Genomic DNA, 22664 nt, shown 5'->3' on the forward strand with positions numbered 1-22664 from the left:
ACAAGTGAGAAGATAAAAAGAAAGCAGATGGAAGTATAAATAAAAGGATTAATAGAAAAGAAAATGGATAGGTAAATAGATGGATGAATAAAGAGAAAGGAAATGGATGGATGAACAGATAAACCAATGGATGAAAAGCAAATACATGATAGATAAATAAGCAAATGGATAAAAAAGGAAAACAAAGAAATAGATTAATGGATAAAAAGAAAGGAATTGGACAGATAAATATACGGATGGAAGGAAACAGTTTTTCCATTCTCTATTTGCCAACCTCATCCATTCCTGGAAAACATTTCAGTTCAACTCCATACGTTTCCAAACCACATTGGAAACTTGAACAAAAGTAACCTTAGATTTTGCATTAATTGTTTTATTAAAAGAAAAAAACAGGCTGTAGTGAGGATGAAACCTCAACCTGAGTGCAGAAGCCTCACCTGAGCTTCAGCGACTCGTCCAGCAGCCTGTCTGCAGAGTAGAACTCCACCGGCATGCTCAGCCTGCAGTAAACCATGTCGCTGTTGCTGTTCTGGGTGCCAAACGTCTTATGTGTGACCTTGAGACACGGGGGGCTGTCCACTGTCCCGTCAATCCTGGTAACCTAAGAGGACAAGAAACAAATCCCTTACATCACTTATCACGTGAAGAAGCTTATTCACGTCTGATTTTAACTGTATTTCTTAATTAATGGAAACACTGCAATTGCGAGGTTGTGTTTTTCTATGTTAGCAGAATAAAAAACTTTGGCACACATCTGAAATGGAAACGCGGCTCATGCAAAGCTGCAGATAATAAGGGATGGTGTTCTATACCTCGATGTGCATGTGGTCCTGGGGTACGTTGAAAAAGGTGGGCAAACGCTTGCTGAACCACATGGTTATCTCCCTGTTCATGTTGACAGCAAAGGGCTCGAAGCCCTCCTGGAGGCCACACATGGTGTAGTACTTAAACGTGCTGGCGTCCTTTCCGAGGTTCATGTGGCCGATCTGAGACATCCCGAGGCTGCACACCGGAATAAAACCTGCATTAAGGCAAGAAGTTAGAGGACAATTAGTTCTTGTGTTACGTTTTTCATTTCTGAAACTAAATACTGAAAGAATCTGAGAAGTTCTCACCATCCTCTGTTTCAAAGTCAGCGAAGCCGAGCTCAGAGCCCTTGCTGGTGATCAGGAGCTCTCCGTTCAGAGTGAAAATCATGGATTTGTCCTCCATGTTGATCATGCAACCAACCACGTCGCCCTTCTTCCACGGATGCCCAAAGTAACGGCTACCAGCATGCATCCGTCGACCCTGAAGAAACGAAAGCATTATGAGAAACAAAACTGACAGACTCTTGCTTGGATTTCATTGCAAACGATGCGCAGCTGTTTCAGTTTACCCTGTATCCATCAAAGACGTAGGCCTGGTCATCGGTTCCCAGCTCCACGTCGGGCCTGCAGCCTGGCCTGGCCCAGCCAACCCTCATGTCGCCTCCGCTCAGGACCTCAAACTCAAAGTACCACTTCCCGGTCTTCACGGCGTACGTTTGCTCCACACGGAAAAAGCGGATTGTCTCGATGCTCTGATTGTCTATTGCATGCACAACTTTGGTCCGGAGAGAAAAAGAAGAGCCGTGTAATTTAAAAATGCAAATAATGAAATATGATGATACTTCCAAACAACAAGAGCAGAGAAAAAAAATATTTTATGAATTAGTTCCTAATTTTAAAGGTCAAATAAGGATTTTTTTCTGCACTGATAGCTCAGGTCATCCTGAGTTGAATTTGAAATCATCCCGCTATTTTACTTCACAGATATTACTCACTCTGCATTAAGTACAACTTTAGCTACTATTCATTTTGTGTTGATTTGGTTCAAAGCTTTGGTATTCAGATGCACTGCAAAAACACAAAATATTACTAAGTACTTTGTGTTTAGTTTCTAGTGCAAATATCTGAGTACACTTAAAATTTAAAATCTTTTCAGCAACAAATAGGAGCTTCATAATATCGTCCTTAATATCAATGTAAAATTATTAGTTACAGGTTAAATAATCTTCCAGTGGAAGAAGACATTAGTCTAGTTCTAGTTACTCGATAAAGCTGTTTGTGTTGCCCTGAAGTTTTTCACAATTCTGCAATCGAGGAAATTGATGCAAAAAATAAAATCAGCAGATCCCTGTGAGTTTATTGGTCGAAAACAATGCTGCCTCTGCTTTAGTTGATGTTAGAGTACGTCATCAATACGGTAAGTAAAAAACGTCACATCTATCCATTTATCATACATCTGCGCGAATACCGCAAAATTTCTTGCAAATACTTCTAAATTTGCACCACAAAATCATTGCAAAAGTCACAAAAACAATCATAAAATCCTGGAGGGACTGATCAACGTAAGAAAATGTTCAATATTTAATTTTACAAGTACTTACTGACTTAATAATGGTTTTATCAACGCATTTTGGGGACAATTGTCCCTTTAAGAACATTCGTGACCCAAAATGGAGATTAGCTTTAGATTTAGATAATTGATCAGAATCAGAGCCTCACCCTCCTGGTCTGGAGGGTCGATGTCATATCCGTATCCAACCATCGTCCGAATGGCCTCTCTCAGACTGTCTCTGTTAGATTTCTTTGTGCGTTCATCCAATAAAGCATATGGCACCAAGCGAGGGTTACGTCTGCTCTTCACATCCTGCAGCACAATTTCATTTATGAACTCTGCATCAACATCTTAGTTAGGCCTGTCACGATAACGAATTTTTCTGAGCGATTGTCAAAAAAATTATTGTGATACACGATAATATTGTTTCAAGACCTTCTGACACTGATTTAATGGAAATGACTAATAATGCATGTGATTTCCTGCCATAAATAGATACATTTTATTTTCAAAAGAACACATAACACTGGAACTGATAAACTAAATAAACAAAACAACCAAAAACAAAAATGGATTTTCAGTCTCCATTAACAAGAAGCGTACTTGAATAAAAACTAAACAACATAAAGCCAAAGTGGAATTAAATACTGCATTCAACCAAGAGTGCAGATTATGAAGTCTGTATACTATATTGGCCTTCAGTAATCACTAGATTTAACCTAATGCAATAGTTCACACTACACGGGTTTTTTTTGCCCCTTTTTCCCCTTAGGACAATCTTAGAACGTTGGTCGATCTAAGATTGTCGCTGGTGATTTCATAACCGATCATCCTGCAGTGTGATGTAGATCGTCTTAGCCGCTCCGATCTAAATCAGGGGTTTTCCCCGACTGGGAGCTTAATGCTGAATGTGACAGGCAGCCAATCAGAAAGCACGGATTCTTCTCGGTGCTTTCTGAGGGGAAATTACGGAGGGGAATCCCAAAAAGCTGACACAACCTGAAGTCCAGCAGACATATTATCAGAGATGATATGTGGAAACGACATTAATGTTCAACATTTCGTGCAAAGAATACAGAAATGACCAGGAGAGGAGTTGGAGCCAAATTGCTACCGCAGTTGATAAACCCGGTAACTTTTCAGCTGTTCTTCGTTAACGTGACATAAATAGGTTATAATAATTTTCATTCAGTCAGAACTTTACGCTGACTCTAGCCACATGCGTCACAGGTAGATTCTAGTAAAACATTGATTAATACCCGATTTTAAAATTAGTTAACTGGACTTGTAGCCATTATTTTGTGCCCAGGTGGCTGGACAACACACGGCACGACGAACCCAATTGAACCGTTATACCTAGAATTTCTGTGGCTAATGTGTCTCTCAGGTTTTGAAAATGGGCCGACAATCGGCCAACAACTCATGTAGTGTGAGCTGGACATTACGCTAAGGAAATAGGAAGGAAGGGTCAGTGCAGAGCACTGGAGTTGAGCCTTTTTTTATTCAGTGTCATCAAGAGAAAGAAAAAAAGGCAGGAAGAGACGATAAAGCAGATAATTAAAATTAAGTCAATAGGTTTAATTTATCGTGCGATTAATTGATTTATCGTTTATCGCGACAGGCCTAATCTTTGTCTGTCTGAACAGAACCTTAGGAAGGTTTCATTTACCTGCTGGATGCCATAGGTCCATCCTTGTTTGATTCTGTCTTTGGCCCAAACGTTGTGTGCGTTTTCGGCCAGTTTATCAACCAGAACCTCTTGACCTGGAGTCAGTTTCACGTCAGAGAGTTCCAGTGGCGCAGGCTTGTATCCATTAGACATCATGTAGCTGGAAGATTTATCAAGGTAGAATTACAAAATGTGGAAATTCGTACAAATAAGCCAAAAAAGATGGAAAATGTAGACCATACTCTTTTGGTAATTTGATTTTCTTCAGGTCCTCTTCAGCGTGAACATTAACCTGGGCAACATGGCAGCCAAGTGCCAACAGCGTCCTGCGGTAAACAAGAACAATGACAATCCTAATCAATACAATACCACTAAACTTCATTCAGCTTTGACTGTCTGATTAAACGGCTCTTTAACAGGAAGTTCCTCTAATGAGGTGAGCCAAATGTTTTTACAGTAACATGACTCAGTACTCAACTTGAAAAGCCTCTGGAGCCAATATCTCCTAGAAATCAATGCTGGAGCTGCACCAGAAGACGAATGTCATTACAAGTGCTGCTTTAATCTTATTCTTAATCTTGTGCTGCTAAGCATTATGCAGAAAACTGCTGCTGCTAGGAATGGATAACTGGATTATTTAACGGCATAAAACATATAACCCTTTTCTAGTGGCGTACAATCTAAAAATCTTGCAAGCAAAAAGGAACATGTCAAATAAATATATAGTTACTAATTGTGGCAATAAGGGAAGGAGTGAGCAATCCGACTTTCCTCAAGGATTAAGAAAACAAAACTGAAGTTAATATCTTTGGACCTAAAGAGGAGTGATCGAGAGTCGACGCACAGTTTCAGTTATTACAACTAAAATCCAGCGAACAGGCTTGAAATCTGGGAGTAGTGATGGAGTCAGATCTGAACCTTCAGAGCCACATGAAGACGGTTACAAAGTCGGGCTTCTGTCACCTGAAGAACATCTCCAGGATTAAAGGACTAATGTCTCAGCGCGATCTAGAGAAATTCATCCATGTGTTTATCTTTAGTCGCATTGATTACTGCAACAGTGTCTTCTCAGGTCAGCCTAAAACATCAATCAGACCAAAACGCTGCTGCTGATGTTCTGACTAAAACCAGGAAGTTAGAGAACATCAGCCAGTTAAAAAGTCCTTCACTGGGTCCCTGTGGCTCAGAAAATAGACTTTAAAATACTGTTGATAGTTTATAAATCATTAAACATTAGAGATTTGCTGTTGTCATAGCAACCTTCCAGTCTCCACAGGTCTTCTGGTTCTGACTAGCATCCCCAGAACCAGAACCAAACGGGGAGAAGCAGCATTCAGCTTCTATGGACCACAAACTGTAAAACAGCCGAAACACCGAGTTCCTTTAACCTTTCTAGACCAAACGTAGTGGCGACGGCACAGCCAAATTTCCAGTACTGTAACTCTGTGACACTTTGTGCTGTCTGAAAAATCCCAACGGTTTCGGAAAGGAGAGACGTTGAGCTTTCCAGCCGATATTGAGTTATTACGGTAATTTCACTCCCACTGAAGCAGGAAGCATGTTTTCCTTTGGTTTAATTTGATGAAACACTCTTAATAGAGCGAAAATAACTGCTGAATATTTAAAGTCTCAGTTGTCGATAAATGGGCAAATATATTTACTCACAGGACATTTAAAGAACTTTGTACAATTAAAATAAATAAAAATATCCAAATGGACACTTGAAACTCAGGACTCAGTCTAAAACCCCACCTGTTTAGAGTTGCTTTTGAAACATACTATTTGAAATACTAACCAACATTTTGATCTGTAATGACATCTGTAATGAAATTAATATTTCAAATGTTCATTTTTGTTGTTTTTATGACGGAAAGCACTTTAAACAGCCTTGTTACTGATAATAAAATAAAAAATAAAATCTGATTGATTCTGTACCCATTTTGATTAGAAATGAATACTGTGATCTCTTGCTGAACTCTAAAAGTAAAACCATGAATTTTCCTACTTTGAGGGTCACCCGCAGCCTTACTTGAGTGTTTCGCTTGACATCTGCACGTTGTAGTTCTTTTCAGTTTCAGGCAGCTTGCTGAAATCCACAAGACAAGGGTGCTGCCTCTTGTTGTCGTCGCGAACCTGTGGAGATAGGAAACCGGCATCTCTGTTCAAAGTTTCCTCTCACAACGCCCTCGTCTTGTCTGCTGCAGAAATACATTTTAAAAGCCTGACTCTGCACTCAAAGCCAGGAAGAAGTCCCATTTATCTGCTTTTAGTTCAGTTCAAGTCTCTGAACTTTACGAGTTGCTTAGACTAAAGCGTTGCAGTGGATTATGTTTTAATTAGCGCCTTTACTGTCTGCAGGAGACCTGATTAAGAGAGATTTACGGCTATCATGACATTCACCAAGACTCTCACTGATAATACTCTCTGCTACAGAATTACAGCAATACACAGTGCGAACCAAGCAAACAGATGTGAAGTTTAACACATTCCTGCTTGCCAAATATCCACAAAGAGGAATCTGACCTGGAATTATAGGAACGTCACTCTGGGCTCACTGTTACAGCACATGTTTTATCCCAGGCATCTATTTGGACCTAAACGTAGGCCTTGAGATTTTTTTAGACCTTTTATCCCAGCCTTAATTACTGTGGATGTTACATTCTTGGAATAGAAAAGGGATTCATTAATATTGGCTGAATGGCCTCTGTGGGAGCAGCCTCAGAGGAATATCATCCTGTGATAACTACAACAGTAGAAAAAAGAGGCTAACTGTGTGATCAGACTTCTGATGGCGCTTCTGCAGTGATGAGAGAGAGAGTTACTGATGGTAAAATCATGGAAGGAGACCAGAGTGATGAAGATGTCTTTGGATAGTGAACAAAGTAATTCACGTTAATGCAGTTTTAGCTCATTTGTTTTACCTAGAGCATGTTAGCTGAAGCCCTAAAGCGTTTACTGTATTTTTCCTTCAAAATACTTTTGAAGGACAGTCAAAAGTTTCCAAAACAATAGAACCCTGACAATTTCAACTAAAATAAATCAAACTATTAAGGGAAAACTAGCAGCATTACCCAGAATTTTTTTCTGTTTTCTAAAGATGTGTAAATTACTGACAGTCTACAGAACAAATTGCAGTGAATACGTTCGAGATTGTGCAAATTCACAACAAAATTAAATTTCACGGCATTTGATCAGACAAATGAGACCAATTAATATCCCATTAAAGCATCTCTGAAGTGTACACACTGCTGTTATTAGCTCATGTTTTGTGACATACAAAATTAGACCGTAATAAATTACACGATGAAGGAGGACATTAATAACTGGATAAAATGAGGGACTAAAGAGACATCATAAAGTCTAGATGGTTTTCCAAAATACATGAAAACAAAAGCTGACAACTGGACAACAGCAGCTGGGAATTTATATACAGATGAAACCAAACAACTTTTTTTTAATCACTGTTTATAGTTAAATCAGACCATTTTTATGTTAGCAAATAGAAATCATTTTTATAATTCTAAGTGACCTAAAACGAGAGTCTTGATCTGATTTAACTTCAGACATTTAGGGGGAAAAAGGTGAACGTGTCTTCTTAGACGTTTGGTTTCAACTGTATGTGTAGAGCTGCAAGACGGACACATTTCCTTTAAGGACAATCATCATAAAATCTCCTACAGTATTGTGGGACATTTTGTCATAGTCTGACGGTACTAAACATGAAAAAAAAGAAGAAGCACACTTTGTGTCACAAAAAAGGAACACAATTATACAAGCAGTGGAACATGGAAATGGCAGCGAATAACTTTTGCTTGATTTATCTCCCTGATCATAATACGTTTCTGCATCTGCGAGCAATAAATCATTTTTCAGACGGGATGACATGGTGAAACATTTTCAGGTTACTGTCTGCAGCTCTGCATCATCAGTCATGAGTTTCAACAACCAGCATCTCCTTTTTCACAGCAGGTTTACCTTGCCATACGTCCAGCCCAGTTCGATCTTATTCATTCCCCAAAGTTCGTGGATGTTTTCTGCCAACTTGTCGCGGATGTTCTCCAGATGAGGCGGCAGAACAATCTGCAGAGAAAGAGAAAAAATAAATAGAATGCATTAAAGAAAGTCATTAGGGAAGCGTTTATTTATCTTATACAAGAGGAGAAATACTCAGAAATACTAAGCTTCCAAAAGGAGAATAAGCTTTTCAAATATCCTAAAAACTGAATTTATACTGTACAAACTAACAAACAAAACTAAAATTAGACGCTCTTTAACCCTTTCATGCATGAATTATGATCCTCTGTGTCAGGATTTTTTTCCTTTTTTTTTTCTTAAAGCACAAGAGTCGTCTGCAGTAGAAGGAGGGACCGGGTCAGTTGGCATGCTTTTCTGTCTGTCGGCCATGTTGGATTTAACAAAAATAATTTATTGCATTTGCAGCTGATGGCCAGTAGTTGATGGTGTATTTTATGATGCATTAGTGTCCACTTCAGTGGTCTGTGTGCATTTATAACATAACAATCCAGAGATAGCTGTCCACTGTAGTGACCACTATGCATGAAAGAGTTAAAGTTGCTTATAATGTTCATTATTGCTTTGATATACATTCAACATGCAGCCCAGAGAGTGGGTAGGCTCACCTGGCTGGTGTCAACCGGAGTGGGAATAAAGGAGGCCTGGGACAGGAACTGGGTGGTTCCCAGCAGGTCACGGACCCCGTCATGGTCCCGCTTGTACTCCTTCACAGGCTCCACATGCATCTTCTCCTTGGGCAGGAGCGCTTCGTAGCACGGAGAGTAACCGGCTGGCGGCAGGAACTTAAAGTCTCCGTGGCGCCCACCCAGCAGGAAACGGGCTCTGAGAACAAAAGTCACACAAACTGTTTATTACAGCACATGACAAATATTCAGGAAGATTTTAGATTATTTGGAAAGCAGCCTTTTTTATTGCATTTTAAAGGTATTTTTTGGGGCTTTTTTTAGTTCTTTTTACTAATCCTTGAAAAACATTCCCATGTAAAATAGACTTCTCCAGGATTCCTCTGCCTTAAAAAAGTGTAATTTATTTAATTAAACTGTACACAGTAACTGAATTGAATTATAATGTTGACGTTTGTATGTTTTTAATGCTGCTCCAGTTTAAGGGGAAGTGCTGTTCATGACATAGCGACATAAATAATGTGGTGTGAATTCAGGCAAAGTTGGTAATTAGATCAACACGTCAGGAGGGAGGAGGTACTGGTCGGTTTCTAAGCTAGCTGTTTCCAACTTTTGTAAATCCCTACATCTGTGAGCCCCATTCAGGTGTGTTAAGTTCACAGACAAATTAACTCGACTCCAACAAGTAGAAACCATGAATAAACTGGCAAAAACAACTTTGGAAAACCATTTCCAATACTCCCTATCCTCACTTCCGTCATTCATCATGGCGCCTTGAATGATTAAGTGATGTAGCCAACACTAGGAATGACTGTCAGGGTTTCTCTGAGAGTATTATAAGCCTGGCGGGCCACCAGGCTTTACTTGTGCCCCTACCAGGCTTAGCACTGCTTAATTATTTAATTTTTTTTAATGTTAGCATTTTTTAAGACTTTATAGTTGGTGTTCACATATTAATCTTCCAATCACACATAAATATCAAGTAATATTTTAAAATTTCGTGTCAACTTTAAACATTTTTGGTAACACTTTATTTGAAGGGGTGTGCATAAGACTGACATGACACTGTCAAAAACATGACATAACACCTGTCATGAACATAAATAAGTCTTTATGAATGTTTGACAGTTGTCATAAAGTGTCCTTAGGTAAATAATGACACTTAATGCAATGTTTCTCTAAAAGTCCATTAAAAATGCCAACTTTGCATTAAATTATCATAATTTACAAAATCATGCAAAGTTGGCACTCAAAAACACAACGGGCCGCTGGATGAATGACTGTCGAGCGCCCCAATCACCAAGCTTAGCAAGTTTTCTGTGGGGAACCTTTATTGTAAAGTTTGTTATTCCGTCTTACTTCACTCCAGCAGAGAAGCTGACGACGGGGAAGAAGAATCCGTCTGTGTTAAAGTCCTCAAACATGCCCTGCACCGGCTGCCCGTTGATCCTGAAGGACATGCTGGGAGCGCCCAGATCCAAGCAGCAACTGACCACGTCGTCCGAGTTCAGCAGGTGCTGGTTAATGGAGGCCACGGCTCTGGGGATCCGACCTGGGAGGCGAGAGCGGATCTCAGTTACAGCAGCAAAGTCACAGCAAATGTAGGACAGAATGATAAGTGAGGAGAAGAGACGGGGCAGAGGGGCAGAGAGACGTCTGATGAATGCTTTAACAGGAGTGACATAAAATGGATGAGCGGGGAGATGTAATGGATCTTTTAGAGGCTTTGGAAGTGAAAAAATCATGAAGATGTGGAGCAGATTTTCAGTCAGCTGGAACTTTTAGTGGCAGGATCTGCATCACGTTTGATGCAGGACGTTTAATGACAGGCAGTGTGTTTACAACAGCTTAAGTTTGTCCTTCAGGGGAGATGATTAAACGCGACATTTTCAGTAGAAGTGAGCAATGCTGCATATTCTGGAATTGATTCATCACTTTTACCAATACTTTTTATCATTTAAGTTTGATCTATCATCAAACTTATGTCCTTTACATGTTTTTGTAGAATCATTTTGTTAAAACCTGGGAGAGAATTTGGATAAAGTTTATAGGTGTCTACAGAATACTCCAATACATTTTTGACAAAAAAAGCAAATAAATTTGTGAGCATTTTTCCTAAATAAAGAGGAAAACAATATAATTTGATTGCAAATTAAAACTCCTTTTGATTTTTTGTTTTGAGAAACTACAGTATAAAAATAAAATAAAATTCCAAGACGAAATCTGAATCTTGACCCAATACTGACTTATAATAATACTGATTTTTTTTCTAGCAATTCTCTACCTTTATTTTTCATTGGAAAACTTTAATGTGTACTCAATTATGTTAAAAAAAACAAAAAACTAATATACATATATAATTTTCATAATAATACAGTTTAAACATAAAACATAATTCAGTTTAAGAAGGGAAAAAAAGCATTTTTTACTACAAACATGTGAAATACTTTAAGGTTTAGCTGCTTTTTCACACAGCCAACCAAACCGGCTTCATTCAGACTTAATCAACAGTAGGAAAACTGAGTTATTAAAGAAAGCCCAGGCAATTTAACTGAGTTTCCCACCTGACCACAGATGAAGTCCATCAAAGCTGTAGGAGTAAAGGTCATCCCCAACGCCGTTTCCACCCCAGCCCTCTCCTCCGCCAGGATACGGAGCGTAGCCTTTGGTGTTGGCCCAGCCCACTCTCAGGTGGGTCGGCTCTCCGGTCACAAAGTGGTCCACCTGGTCGATGACCAACTCGTAGTACCACTTCTTATACTGAGCCGAACCTTCAGCGATGCCCAGGAAGATGTTGGGCCTCATGCTGGAGTCAAAGGCAGAAGATAAGCAAGACTGCAGATTAATACATGACTGTATATTAATACTAGACTGTATATTAATACTAGACTGCAGATTAATACATGACTGTATATTAATACTAGACTGTATATTAATACTAGACTGCAGATTAATACGACTGTATATTAATACTAGACTGTATATTAATACATGACTATATTAATACTAGACTGTATATTAATACTAGACTGCAGATTAATACATGACTGTATATTAATACTAGACTGCAGATTAATACGACTGTATATTAATACTAGACTGTATATTAATACATGACTATATTAATACTAGACTGTATATTAATACTAGACTGCAGATTAATACATGACTGTATATTAATACTAGACTGTATATTAATACATGACTATATTAATACTAGACTGTATATTAATACTAGACTGTATATTAATACTAGACTGCAGATTAATACATGACTGTATATTAATACATGACTGCAGATTAATACATGACTGTATATTAATACATGACTGTATATTAATACATGACTGCAGATTAATACATGACTGTATATTAATACATGACTGCAGATTAATACATGACTGTATATTAATACATGACTGTATATTAATACTAGACTGCAGATTAATACGACTGTATATTAATACTAGACTGTATATTAATACATGACTATATTAATACTAGACTGTATATTAATACTAGACTGCAGATTAATACATGACTGTATATTAATACTAGACTGTATATTAATACATGACTATATTAATACTATACTGTATATTAATACTAGACTGTATATTAATACTAGACTGCAGATTAATACATGACTGTATATTAATACATGACTGCAGATTAATACATGACTGTATATTAATACATGACTGCAGATTAATACATGACTGTATATTAATACATGACTGCAGATTAATACATGACTGTATATTAATACATGACTGCAGATTAATACATGACTGTATATTAATACTAGACTGCAGATTAATACATGACTGTATATTAATACTAGACTGTATATTAATACATGACTGCAGATTAATACATGACTGTATATTAATACATGACTGCAGATTAATACATGACTGCAGATTAATACATGACTGTATATTAATACATGACTGTATATTAATACATGACTGCAGATTAATACATGACTGTATATTAATACATGACTGTATATTAATACATGACTGCATATTAATACATGACTGTATATTAATACTAGACTGCAGATTAATACATGACTGTATATTAATACTAGACTGTATATTAATACTAGACTGCAGATTAATACATGACTGTATATTAATACTAGACTGTATATTAATACTAGACTGCAGATTAATACTAGACTGTATATTAATACTAGACTGCAGATTAATACATGACTGCATATTAATACATGACTGTATATTAATACTAGACTGCAGATTAATACTAGACTGTATATTAATACTAGACTGCAGATTAATACTAGACTGTATATTAATACTAGACTGCAGATTAATACATGACTGTATATTAATACATGACTGCAGATTAATACATGACTGTATATTAATACTAGACTGCAGATTAATACATGACTGTATATTAATACTAGACTGCAGATTAATACATGACTGTATATTAATACTAGACTGCAGATTAATACATGACTGCATATTAATACATGACTGTATATTAATACATGACTGCAGATTAATACATGACTGTATATTAATACATGACTGTATATTAATACTAGACTGCAGATTAATACATGACTGTATATTAATACATGACTGCAGATTAATACATGACTGCAGATTAATACATGACTGTATATTAATACTAGACTGCAGATTAATACATGACTGTATATTAATACATGACTGCAGATTAATACTAGACTGTATATTAATACTAGACTGCAGATTAATACATGACTGTATATTAATACTAGACTGTATATTAATACTAGACTGCAGATTAATACATGACTGTATATTAATACTAGACTGTATATTAATACTAGACTGCAGATTAATACATGACTGTATATTAATACATGACTGCATATTAATACTAGATTGTATATTAGGGTTGAAAGATGTAACAATGTCGGTGTGTCCACTATTTACATCGCTAATGTTTGGAGTGCAAATAATTGTTTGTCTATATTCCAATTGTTACGAAGATGAATTTTCACATGCTAATGTAATACAATTACCCTGAGGGAAAATCCCAAATTAAGTTAATAAAATAAATAGGTATCTAAGTAAAGTAAGGTACATAAGTAATGTTAGGAAAGTAAGTAATGAAAGTAAGGCAAGTAAGTAAGGTAAATGAATTAAGTAAGTAGAGTTAGATAAGTAAATAAGTAAAGTAAGTCGGGTACCACAACCCACAAAGCATTAAAAGTCACAGTGATGGAAGCACAGACGAAAAAGAGGAATTAAGAAAAATATGCATAAATCCCCATTAATATTGTCTTCACAATATTTACCACTATTATTGCATCAGCGAGATTTTCTAATATCATGTAGCCCATAATAACTGAACAACATATTTGATGTGTATTGATGATTTTAATGATGGCATTTGTCAAAATGTAATGTTTACCAGTTTCACAATTGTTTTTTATGTTTTTTTTTTTTATGATGTAAATCACTTTGAACTGCTTTGCTGCTGAAATGTGCTATAAAAATACACTTTGACACTGTATATGTCTCTCAAGGAATAATCAAGAATTTTTGTTGTACGCAAAGAGTTTCAACAATAGTTTGTTGAAATAAAAGTTTTGAATGAAAAGGAGCAGCTGGAAGGAAAAAAAGTGTTGTATAGTCTACCTTTTCTTTCAAACGTCAAATTGAAAATCGACGTTTTCAATTTTTTGAAAATTGACGTTTTCAATTTTTTGAAAATTGACGTTTTCAATTTTGACGTTTTCTTTCAAACGTCAATTTGATCCAACATTAGCAAACATCCATACAAACAAATCTTTAGACACAAAACAGGCAATGTGTGTGTATATATTTATATATGTATATTGAAATAAACAACTTTTCAGCATGTTACCTTTGAACATCGTTGACCAGTCTGGTCTGGAGCAGCAGGTCCCTCTTTGGCAGCAGGTTGTCACAGATCAGATTCTGATTGGTTCTCACTGCCACCCCATTGCACACACACAGAGAGCACAGCACATCCAGAATCTAAAGGGCAAAAAGTAAGAAGTATTTTCTTTTTTCATTCATGCAACACATTGTTTTAACTCAGTAAATCATGTAACGACTTATAATTAAATCTTGTTTCTGTTTAAATCCAGAATGATTTTTTGACAATGATGAATGCAATTACTGATAAAATCCAGACCAATTTTCCCAGCCCACCTTGTGGTTGCGTCCATGCTTGTAGAGAAGAGAAATTATGGATTTAATGTGACCTTTCTGAATGATGTTCAGGGCTTCTGGACTTTCCACCAAGATACAGTGGAGGACTTCTAGGATTCCTGCAAAACAAAGTTAAAACAAATCATCCGTCATTCCATGTTTTATCAATTAGAAGAAAAACAAAGAGACTTGTGATACCTGATGACGACTCCATTCTTTCCAGTTTGCTGACCAGCCAGTCCAAGTTTCGGGAGAACTGGGTGCAGTTGGTCCGGTTTCCACGAATCAGTGCAGCTGAACAAAACACACAGTTTGACTCTCAACACAATGTTTTTTTTTTAACTGTTGGGTGAACATGAAGCCAAAAGCTCTGAGCTCTATAATTATTTAGGATTTCTTTTGGACTTTCTTTGCTACTAAGACATTTAGAAGCCTTGTTCCATTTTGTTTCAGGGACACCAGGTTGACTAAATGCCAGCAAATCTACTTTCTGAATACTGATTTTGACCAACACTGGGTGTCAAGAAAGCTCTAATTCAGCATGAACACATGAACAGAGCCACACTGGTGACCAAGAGTAAATTATGTCAAAATAAATGACATGAAGGTAATTTAAAAAAAAAAAAAACAATGCCAAATTGTGATTTCATTAGCAGTTTAATCATTGCTTGGACTGCCACACAATCTTGTAATTTGGATGCACTCAACTTACATTTAAGCTCAAAATTATTCACACCAAATTTAAATTTATTTTTACAGGCAATTTAATTTTTCCTTCATGTTTTTCTCTGATAAAATGCCAGTGGCAAAAATCTGGTAAGCAATTATAAGAAGCATTTTATTACTGTAATTATTTTTCTACATATTAAGATACTTTTTAAAAAATTTTTATTAAAATGTCAATAAAAGGAAGATACACTTGTAACTCCTTCTTGTTTTTTTAGATACCCCAGTCAAGTTCCAAGAATCAAACAAATAACTTGAAATCAAAATCCTCCAGAGATTTGAATGATTTCAAACACAAATTGAGTTTGACACGTTTTAGAGGAACATCCACCTCTTATGGATGCGTGATTAACGTCAAATTATAAAAACTGATGCTTAATGAACAAATTAAATAAATAACTTGGACTATTAAGCTCATTCCCCTTTATACTGAAAGGAAAGGCAGAACAAACAATCCATCATGAAAATCTGCCTCCTCAGAGGCAACCCCACCGAAGGGGCAGCAATAATTTACGATTAGCTGTGTGTTTGTGGGCTAGACCTGTGCACACACGTGAGCGGCTCCAGGATAGGGAATGATGAATGTAAGGGTGGTCAAGGTGAGCCTGACCACCCTGGAAGAATGCCAGCGACAGGAAAACAAAACACCCTCTGAGCTTTGAAAATAAAAACAGTGGAAAATGTAGGACCCGGTAAGGTTCACGTGACATACAGGTTATTTATTTTGAGACAAATGAATCTGCAAAAAGCTGTGAACTTTAAACATGCTCAAAAGAATGCTAGCGAAGGATGAAATGAAGGACTGCAGAGAGATGAGAGAAGAGGAGTCCAAAGGGGAAAAAGGGATTCAGGGAGGGATGATAAATACTTCATGTCCACTCAGACTGAACAGGTGCTGACAGGAGATATTTTCTGTGATCCATCACTCACCCAGGAGTTCATAGAGGAGGTTGAGGATGTCCTTCCACGCTGCACCAGCTTCCTCCCCGGCCATCTCTCCGAAGTGGGCCGCACTATCATACAGGTTCATCCGGTCAATGCATTTGGAGAGCAGGGCCAGCATACCCTGACGGAAAATACATGCATTATTATGTATAGCTATTAATCATGAGATGTGGAATTTGCTTTAAGTTCAGTATAAACTTATATTTTGTCTTATTAGAAACATTTTATTTAAAAAAAGAACACAAAGTAGTGCTTATATTTCTAGTGAAAGTAAATTATTACAAGAATTCAACATTTATTTGGCAGAAAATGAATATAATCTGGAAAGTGCTGAATGAATAATGACAAAATAAAGCACTGTATTGAAATATGCAAGTATAAACACGTAGGCCTGTCACAATAATCAATAAATCAATTAATTGCATGATAAATTAAAACAAACTCAATTATTTCCATTGGCATAATTTATCGTTTATCTCTTTTTTTTCTCTTTCTACCAAAAGCTGGAAGATAAAAGTTTTTAGTTTTGGTGTTTTAGCCTCAACCAGCCCTTTTTTTGATGGACAATTTTGTTTACAATGACTTCAAAATTCATTTTATTTGTTGTTTTGTTTATTTATTTTGGATATTTAATATGTCTTCTAGTTCCAGTGTTAAATGTTCATTAGAATTTAAAGCTTATTGTTCTTTTATTTTTTAATTACCATTATATCACTTAAAAATGGTCTCAAAACAACAATATTATAAATTATCGCAATAACTTCTGGAACAATTTATTTAATTTGTTATCGTGACAGGCATGTAAACAGACAAAGATATTACAAAAGAGATAGTTTGTCTATTGTTAGTCAAGACATTGAAACATGTTATTTTGTTGTGGTTATCACAATAATGCTGTTTTTAACTTTAATCTTTTTGCTTTGTTGCAATTATTTTTTAAATAAGATTTGATTTTTATTTATAAAAGTCAGTTTTATAAGTAAAAACTGATTTATAAGTAACTTTTAATCAAGATATTATTGTTTCTGGCACCAAAAAGATTTAAAAGCCTTCACTGTTAGAAAAATAGTAAATTCTGGAGTATTGTTTTGTAAATTGCATTTCCTTTGTTGAAAGCAATAAATGATGATATTCATAAATCACCACAAATTGTTATGGCTTTAGTCAAACCCATGATTACGGCCACATTTATGGTTTTGTACCTCAGGAGTCTTTATGGACTCCACTTTATAAATTAGACTTAAACAGACTTAATTAAAAACTACAGTTTTTTAAAAAAGAATAAAATAATTAAATTTTTAATTAAAGATAATTAAAAACTGTAATTTACCAAAATCATCCCTTTAAAATCTCTCAAATATAAAGTATTAGCTAAGATTATTTCCATATTTACATTATTTTTTTTCTATTTTGATAAGTCAACTCAAGATTTTTCCTCTGATTCTCCAAACTGAGGTTACTTTGAATTTTTCCAATAAACTGAAGATGCTGCCAGATTCTTTAAATCCCACATGACATTATTTACCAGATAAAACAAAAGCCCAGTCTCTGCGGACTGATTCAGCCGACTTACCTCCTCCTTGAAGAGGTCTTGTTGTTTGATGAGTGAGCGAAGCCTCGCCTGTTTTTCCTCGTGCTCTAGATCTACGTCGGGCTGCTTGAAATATTCAATCAGATCGTTCAGCGTCTGCAGCACCTCTTCAACATATCCGGCCACCGCATTCGTCTCTCCGGCTGCAGCGCTGTCCAGTGCCCTGAAAGTCAAAAATCAGACTTTTAAATTTTAATTTGATTCGCTTTGGAATCACATGTTGGCTCTGAAGTTTTTTACCCACTTTATGAAGTTTCTGAAGAGGAATGTGGTGTTTCGGATGATGCGAGCAGCCCGAGACTCCTCATGCTGGCAGCGCTGCAGGATGAGACCATCATCCATGTGGCCCTCAGAGTGAAGGCAGGCCTAGATCAGAAAAACATGCATAATGTAAAAAAAACATTTTTCTGATTGGAATGACTGAAATATTACCTCAGATTCACAAAAAACCTATGAAAAAACCCTGAGTTGGTGGAAATCCAGCAGCTTAAGGATCAAACAGGCAGAGATGGATTTAGTTGTAAACTGGCCATCACCTTCAGCTTGTCAGGCGTTTGGCCAACGCTCAAGCCTGCAGACGCTGCCTTGCATCATCACAAGGTATCATCTCTGCAGGAAGACTCAGCCTTGAGCAGCAGACAAGAGCCAAACTCATTTACTGTCCCAGCTCAAGTGCCCATCACTCCTAATGAGACAATTTCTGCTGCCAGCAGAGTAAAAGTGAAGCCTGGTTTTTAATAGTAATATGAGCTGTATAAACAAGTTTGATGGACTGTGATTTGATTCTGCAAATGTCACTTTTGTCCTGGACTTTTCAGCCTTCCAGGACAATTTTACCTTGTGGCAAACAAAACCTTTTAAAAAACCTGTTCCCCTATTCGCCTGTGGTGGCGCTGCAACAAGAACTACCGAAGGAAATGTCATGAAAACCTCTGAAGAAGAAATTAGTGCAACTTTCTTCTTCACAAAATGCAAACAAAAATGGTGTTATGTCAGATTTTAGCGGTTGTAGGATTTCTCCAGAGCCATTTCACTGCAAAAGCACACAATCTTACAAAGTACTTTTGTCTAGTTTTGTAGTGCAAATATCTTAGTAAGGTTGAATTAAGATAAAGCTAACTTAAAAGTTACTTATCAGCAAGCTATAGAAGCTTATTTCAAGAAAATAATTCCTTCATAATGATTAAAAAATACTCGTTCCAGACTATTTCACTAATTATTCAAATAAAACAAGCTTCTATATCTTGCTGAAAAGATACTTGAAAGTTAGTTTTGTTTTATTTCAAGTGTAATAAGATATTTGCACCAGAAACAAGAGTAAAACTGTTTGGTAAAATATGGTGTTTTTGCAGTGGATCCCACTAGCACTAGATTCTTGCCTTTTATCTACCCAGAATCCCCTGCACTTTAGTCCACTTCCTGCTTTTGGAGCAGTCTCCAGTCTGCTTTGCATCCACATATGCATTCAAACCGCACCTGAGTTCAATTCAACCAAACCGAGACTTAGGGTTTTAGGTCAGGGGTCGTTTCTTTGGTGCACATTAGAGTTTGAATGTTTATTCGAATTCTAACGTTTATTCACAACTCAGCAAATTGTTGTGAATAATGTTAAGCAAATGAACTAGAGTTTGGTTAAAGTGGACTAAACGGGGTTGGTGTGAATGTACCCTTAGATTCCGTCATTTCCTTTCCCTTCCACTCTGTTAAAATACCAGTAACACCATCATGGTACCACATTGGTCTTCAGTGAGTGTGTTGCCAAATCTTCCACAAATGTTTGTGGAAGCAGATGACTAGATTTTAGATTTCAATTCAATGATTGCAGATATCCACAGTTACTTTCCTCTATTGGTTTATATACTTTATTCACCTGGAATCCACTTTAAACATAAATTAATGGATTTAAGTCAGTGGTGTCCAAATATTTTGAAGATGAGAGAACTCGAGGGCTTCATTTTTATCTATTTTTTTATTAAAACTGGAAAGATTTATTTCTTAAGACATTTCTTGTCTCTCTTGCCTCGATAATATACCAAATAGACAACATTCTAATAAAACATAGTAGTTTATTTTTTTGTAGAAAAGGAATCTGTAAATGCATTGCGTTTCTGTGTTATTTTCAAAAACTTTATTGGGGTTTATTATCCTTTTTTTTCCATCACCTTTGGCAACACATCAAGTGTAATCAATGAATAAAAGAAAAATACTTTTCCTTGTAGCTAAATGAATAAAAGTAAGAAGAATTTTTTTGTGTGTAAAAATATCAAATTAATCGAAAAGTCACTCCATTCTTGTATTGTGGACCAAGGGCCCAAACAAAATCATCCAAAGGGCAGAAAATGGCCCTCAGGCCACACTTTGGACATCCCTGATTTAAGTAAAATGTACTAGATAGAGTTAAACCTTTATAAATTCTCTAAATAAAGGCAGACCAAAAGATGAGTGAAATATTTATTCCCACTGTCTGCAAACAAAATATTTACCCTTCTTTTCAGGGGACCAAGACGAGACGATTTGGCATCAGGTGCCAGGTAGGACAGCCACAGTCCGGTGGCCACGTGCATGACAAAACAGACGGAGTCACCGTACTTTATCTCAGGGACTCCCATCCCATCAATATCCCTCTTCATGCCAGAATCGCCTTTTTCCTGGTTTATTCAGAATGAGAAGGAAAACGAAGATTAGCAAAGAAAACAAAGCAGAAAGGCCAAATCCACTCACATGGCTGGAAATACGACACAAAGTCCATCAAACACGATGAAAAATTGGCATTAGATGATAATCACAGGTTCAGGACATCAGTTTCAATGGAGGCTCAGGCAGGGATCATTAGCTTGGCCACTTGTCAGACAGAGATGGAGTGATTCAACTGATTAATGTCAACAGCAAGTTGGGAGGAACATATTAATGCAATGTTGAGCACGACGAGGATTTGACCTTCCTTGATAAAGGAGCCGATGGAGTAGAAAAGATGGAGGAATTAGCTAAAAATAGAGTAAATAAAGACCATAAGTATGAGTCCTGAGTGATAACTCTAGGAGGAGTGGTTATTGGCAGAAGGGTCATTACTCTCTGTTGTCAGGAGTTTTATAAGACTTTAGATAAAAAGGTTCTGAAGGTGACTCATGCAGCTCATTTCTGGGAGTTTTTACTAAGGAAAACAAGCAGGGATTGTTTGCATAATAAAACAAATAGTCGCACAAGATGGAAAACCAAACAAATTCATTGTGTACTATAATCCAACACTTGGAAAGCTCTCGAGAGCACAACCTGTAAACCTGTACATCGTGTCACTAATTAAATTGTTTTCCACACATTTTTCAAAGTCGTACACTTTCAGTGGTTAAATTTGAATTAGATGGTAAATAAATCTCGATGTATTGATACATTTCTCCTCGCATTCTCTGTGAAAAGTGGCCTGAATCAAAACAGGACAACATGAATGTTTGCTCTAATCTGTCAACAGTGCAGTTTGTTCTGCAGCAGAGAAAAGGTCAGATTATGGTGGTGACAGTATCTCATTAGAGGCTCCCTGAAACAGTCATGCTTATGGAGTAAAAACAAGGTCTAGTTAAAGTCTGAGAAGACGAGTAACCTTGGATGGCTTAAAGCAAAAAGCAGTGGCTTTGGTGTGGCACTTCTCTCTGTCCTCCAGGACCAAACCACGGTCTTCAGTCAAGGCCAGATAGCGACCAGTGGAGAGATGACGCAGACGGAAAGACTGGCCCCATCGAATGTGGCTGCCGCTCCAGCTAAACACACAGAACAGATGTTAAAAGCTCTGAAACACTGTCACATAATAAAATTAGTTAATTCATGTTTTTGTTCAGCTGTACTGAATTTCTTCCAATCAAAATGTCTTTTTTTTTGGGACAAATTTCAATTGTAAATACTGCATTTTATTTCATATGATCTCAAGTTACCAACACTTGTTTGGTAAATATTTCTAAGTTTTCTCAAAAGGGCTTTTATGATGATGTGCCATTTGAAAGTTTTCAAACCTACGCTCTGTTCAAGCATTCAATTTTTGCAGTTTCAGATACAAGCAGAAAATTTTAAGACGACGAGTTCATATTTGACTTGAATGTCCATCCTGCACATCGCAATATAGTTATTTTTTTGGAATTTATAATGATTCAAACAGTTGTGATATTTGCTGAGTTATTTAGGCAACAAATCTCAATTAGCCCAATCACAGGGTGAAACAGTTGGTATGAAAGTCACAGTAAAGATCTGAGTTTTCTCAGAGATAAACTTTACTGTCCACATAATGAGGAAATATCAATAAGAGCAGTCTTCTGTTTTTAAACGACAAGAAGTCAATCAAGAAATTCATTAGAAATATAGTTATAAAAAAATTATTTTATAAAGGACTTTCCCACAGACAGTTAATTTAAGCTATCTGGTAGCACTGTCTAATTTTAACAATCCTGTTTTCTATCATGCTTTGACAAAAACATAAAAAAACAGGAATGTCAGACAGGACTTCACATTCTGCAGGACTTAGC

General features: G+C 36.6%; 1 protein-coding gene across 1 annotated transcript in view; it reads right to left on the minus strand.

Moving 5' to 3' along the window:
* ryr3 (ryanodine receptor 3) overlaps window positions 1-22664 on the minus strand; it is a 126952-nt gene that overhangs the window by 64809 nt on the left and 39479 nt on the right. Inside the window, exons 13-32 of the mRNA XM_088002273.1 lie at window positions 21752-21908; window positions 20640-20804; window positions 18401-18522; window positions 18139-18319; window positions 16551-16686; window positions 15093-15188; window positions 14895-15013; window positions 14584-14717; window positions 11253-11494; window positions 10048-10240; window positions 8671-8887; window positions 8006-8110; window positions 6060-6163; window positions 4273-4356; window positions 4031-4190; window positions 2529-2673; window positions 1379-1584; window positions 1116-1290; window positions 813-1021; window positions 438-601 (exon numbers count right to left, since the gene is read on the minus strand). Of these exons, the coding sequence (XP_087858399.1) occupies window positions 438-601; window positions 813-1021; window positions 1116-1290; window positions 1379-1584; window positions 2529-2673; window positions 4031-4190; window positions 4273-4356; window positions 6060-6163; window positions 8006-8110; window positions 8671-8887; window positions 10048-10240; window positions 11253-11494; window positions 14584-14717; window positions 14895-15013; window positions 15093-15188; window positions 16551-16686; window positions 18139-18319; window positions 18401-18522; window positions 20640-20804; window positions 21752-21908 (3114 nt within the window). The remainder of the gene's footprint in view (window positions 1-437; window positions 602-812; window positions 1022-1115; window positions 1291-1378; window positions 1585-2528; window positions 2674-4030; window positions 4191-4272; window positions 4357-6059; window positions 6164-8005; window positions 8111-8670; window positions 8888-10047; window positions 10241-11252; window positions 11495-14583; window positions 14718-14894; window positions 15014-15092; window positions 15189-16550; window positions 16687-18138; window positions 18320-18400; window positions 18523-20639; window positions 20805-21751; window positions 21909-22664) is intronic.

This window comes from Poecilia mexicana, unplaced genomic scaffold (genome assembly GCF_051168715.1).
Source record: "Poecilia mexicana isolate PSO_F unplaced genomic scaffold, ASM5116871v1 scaffold_21, whole genome shotgun sequence".
Classification (NCBI taxonomy): domain Eukaryota; kingdom Metazoa; phylum Chordata; class Actinopteri; order Cyprinodontiformes; family Poeciliidae; genus Poecilia; species Poecilia mexicana.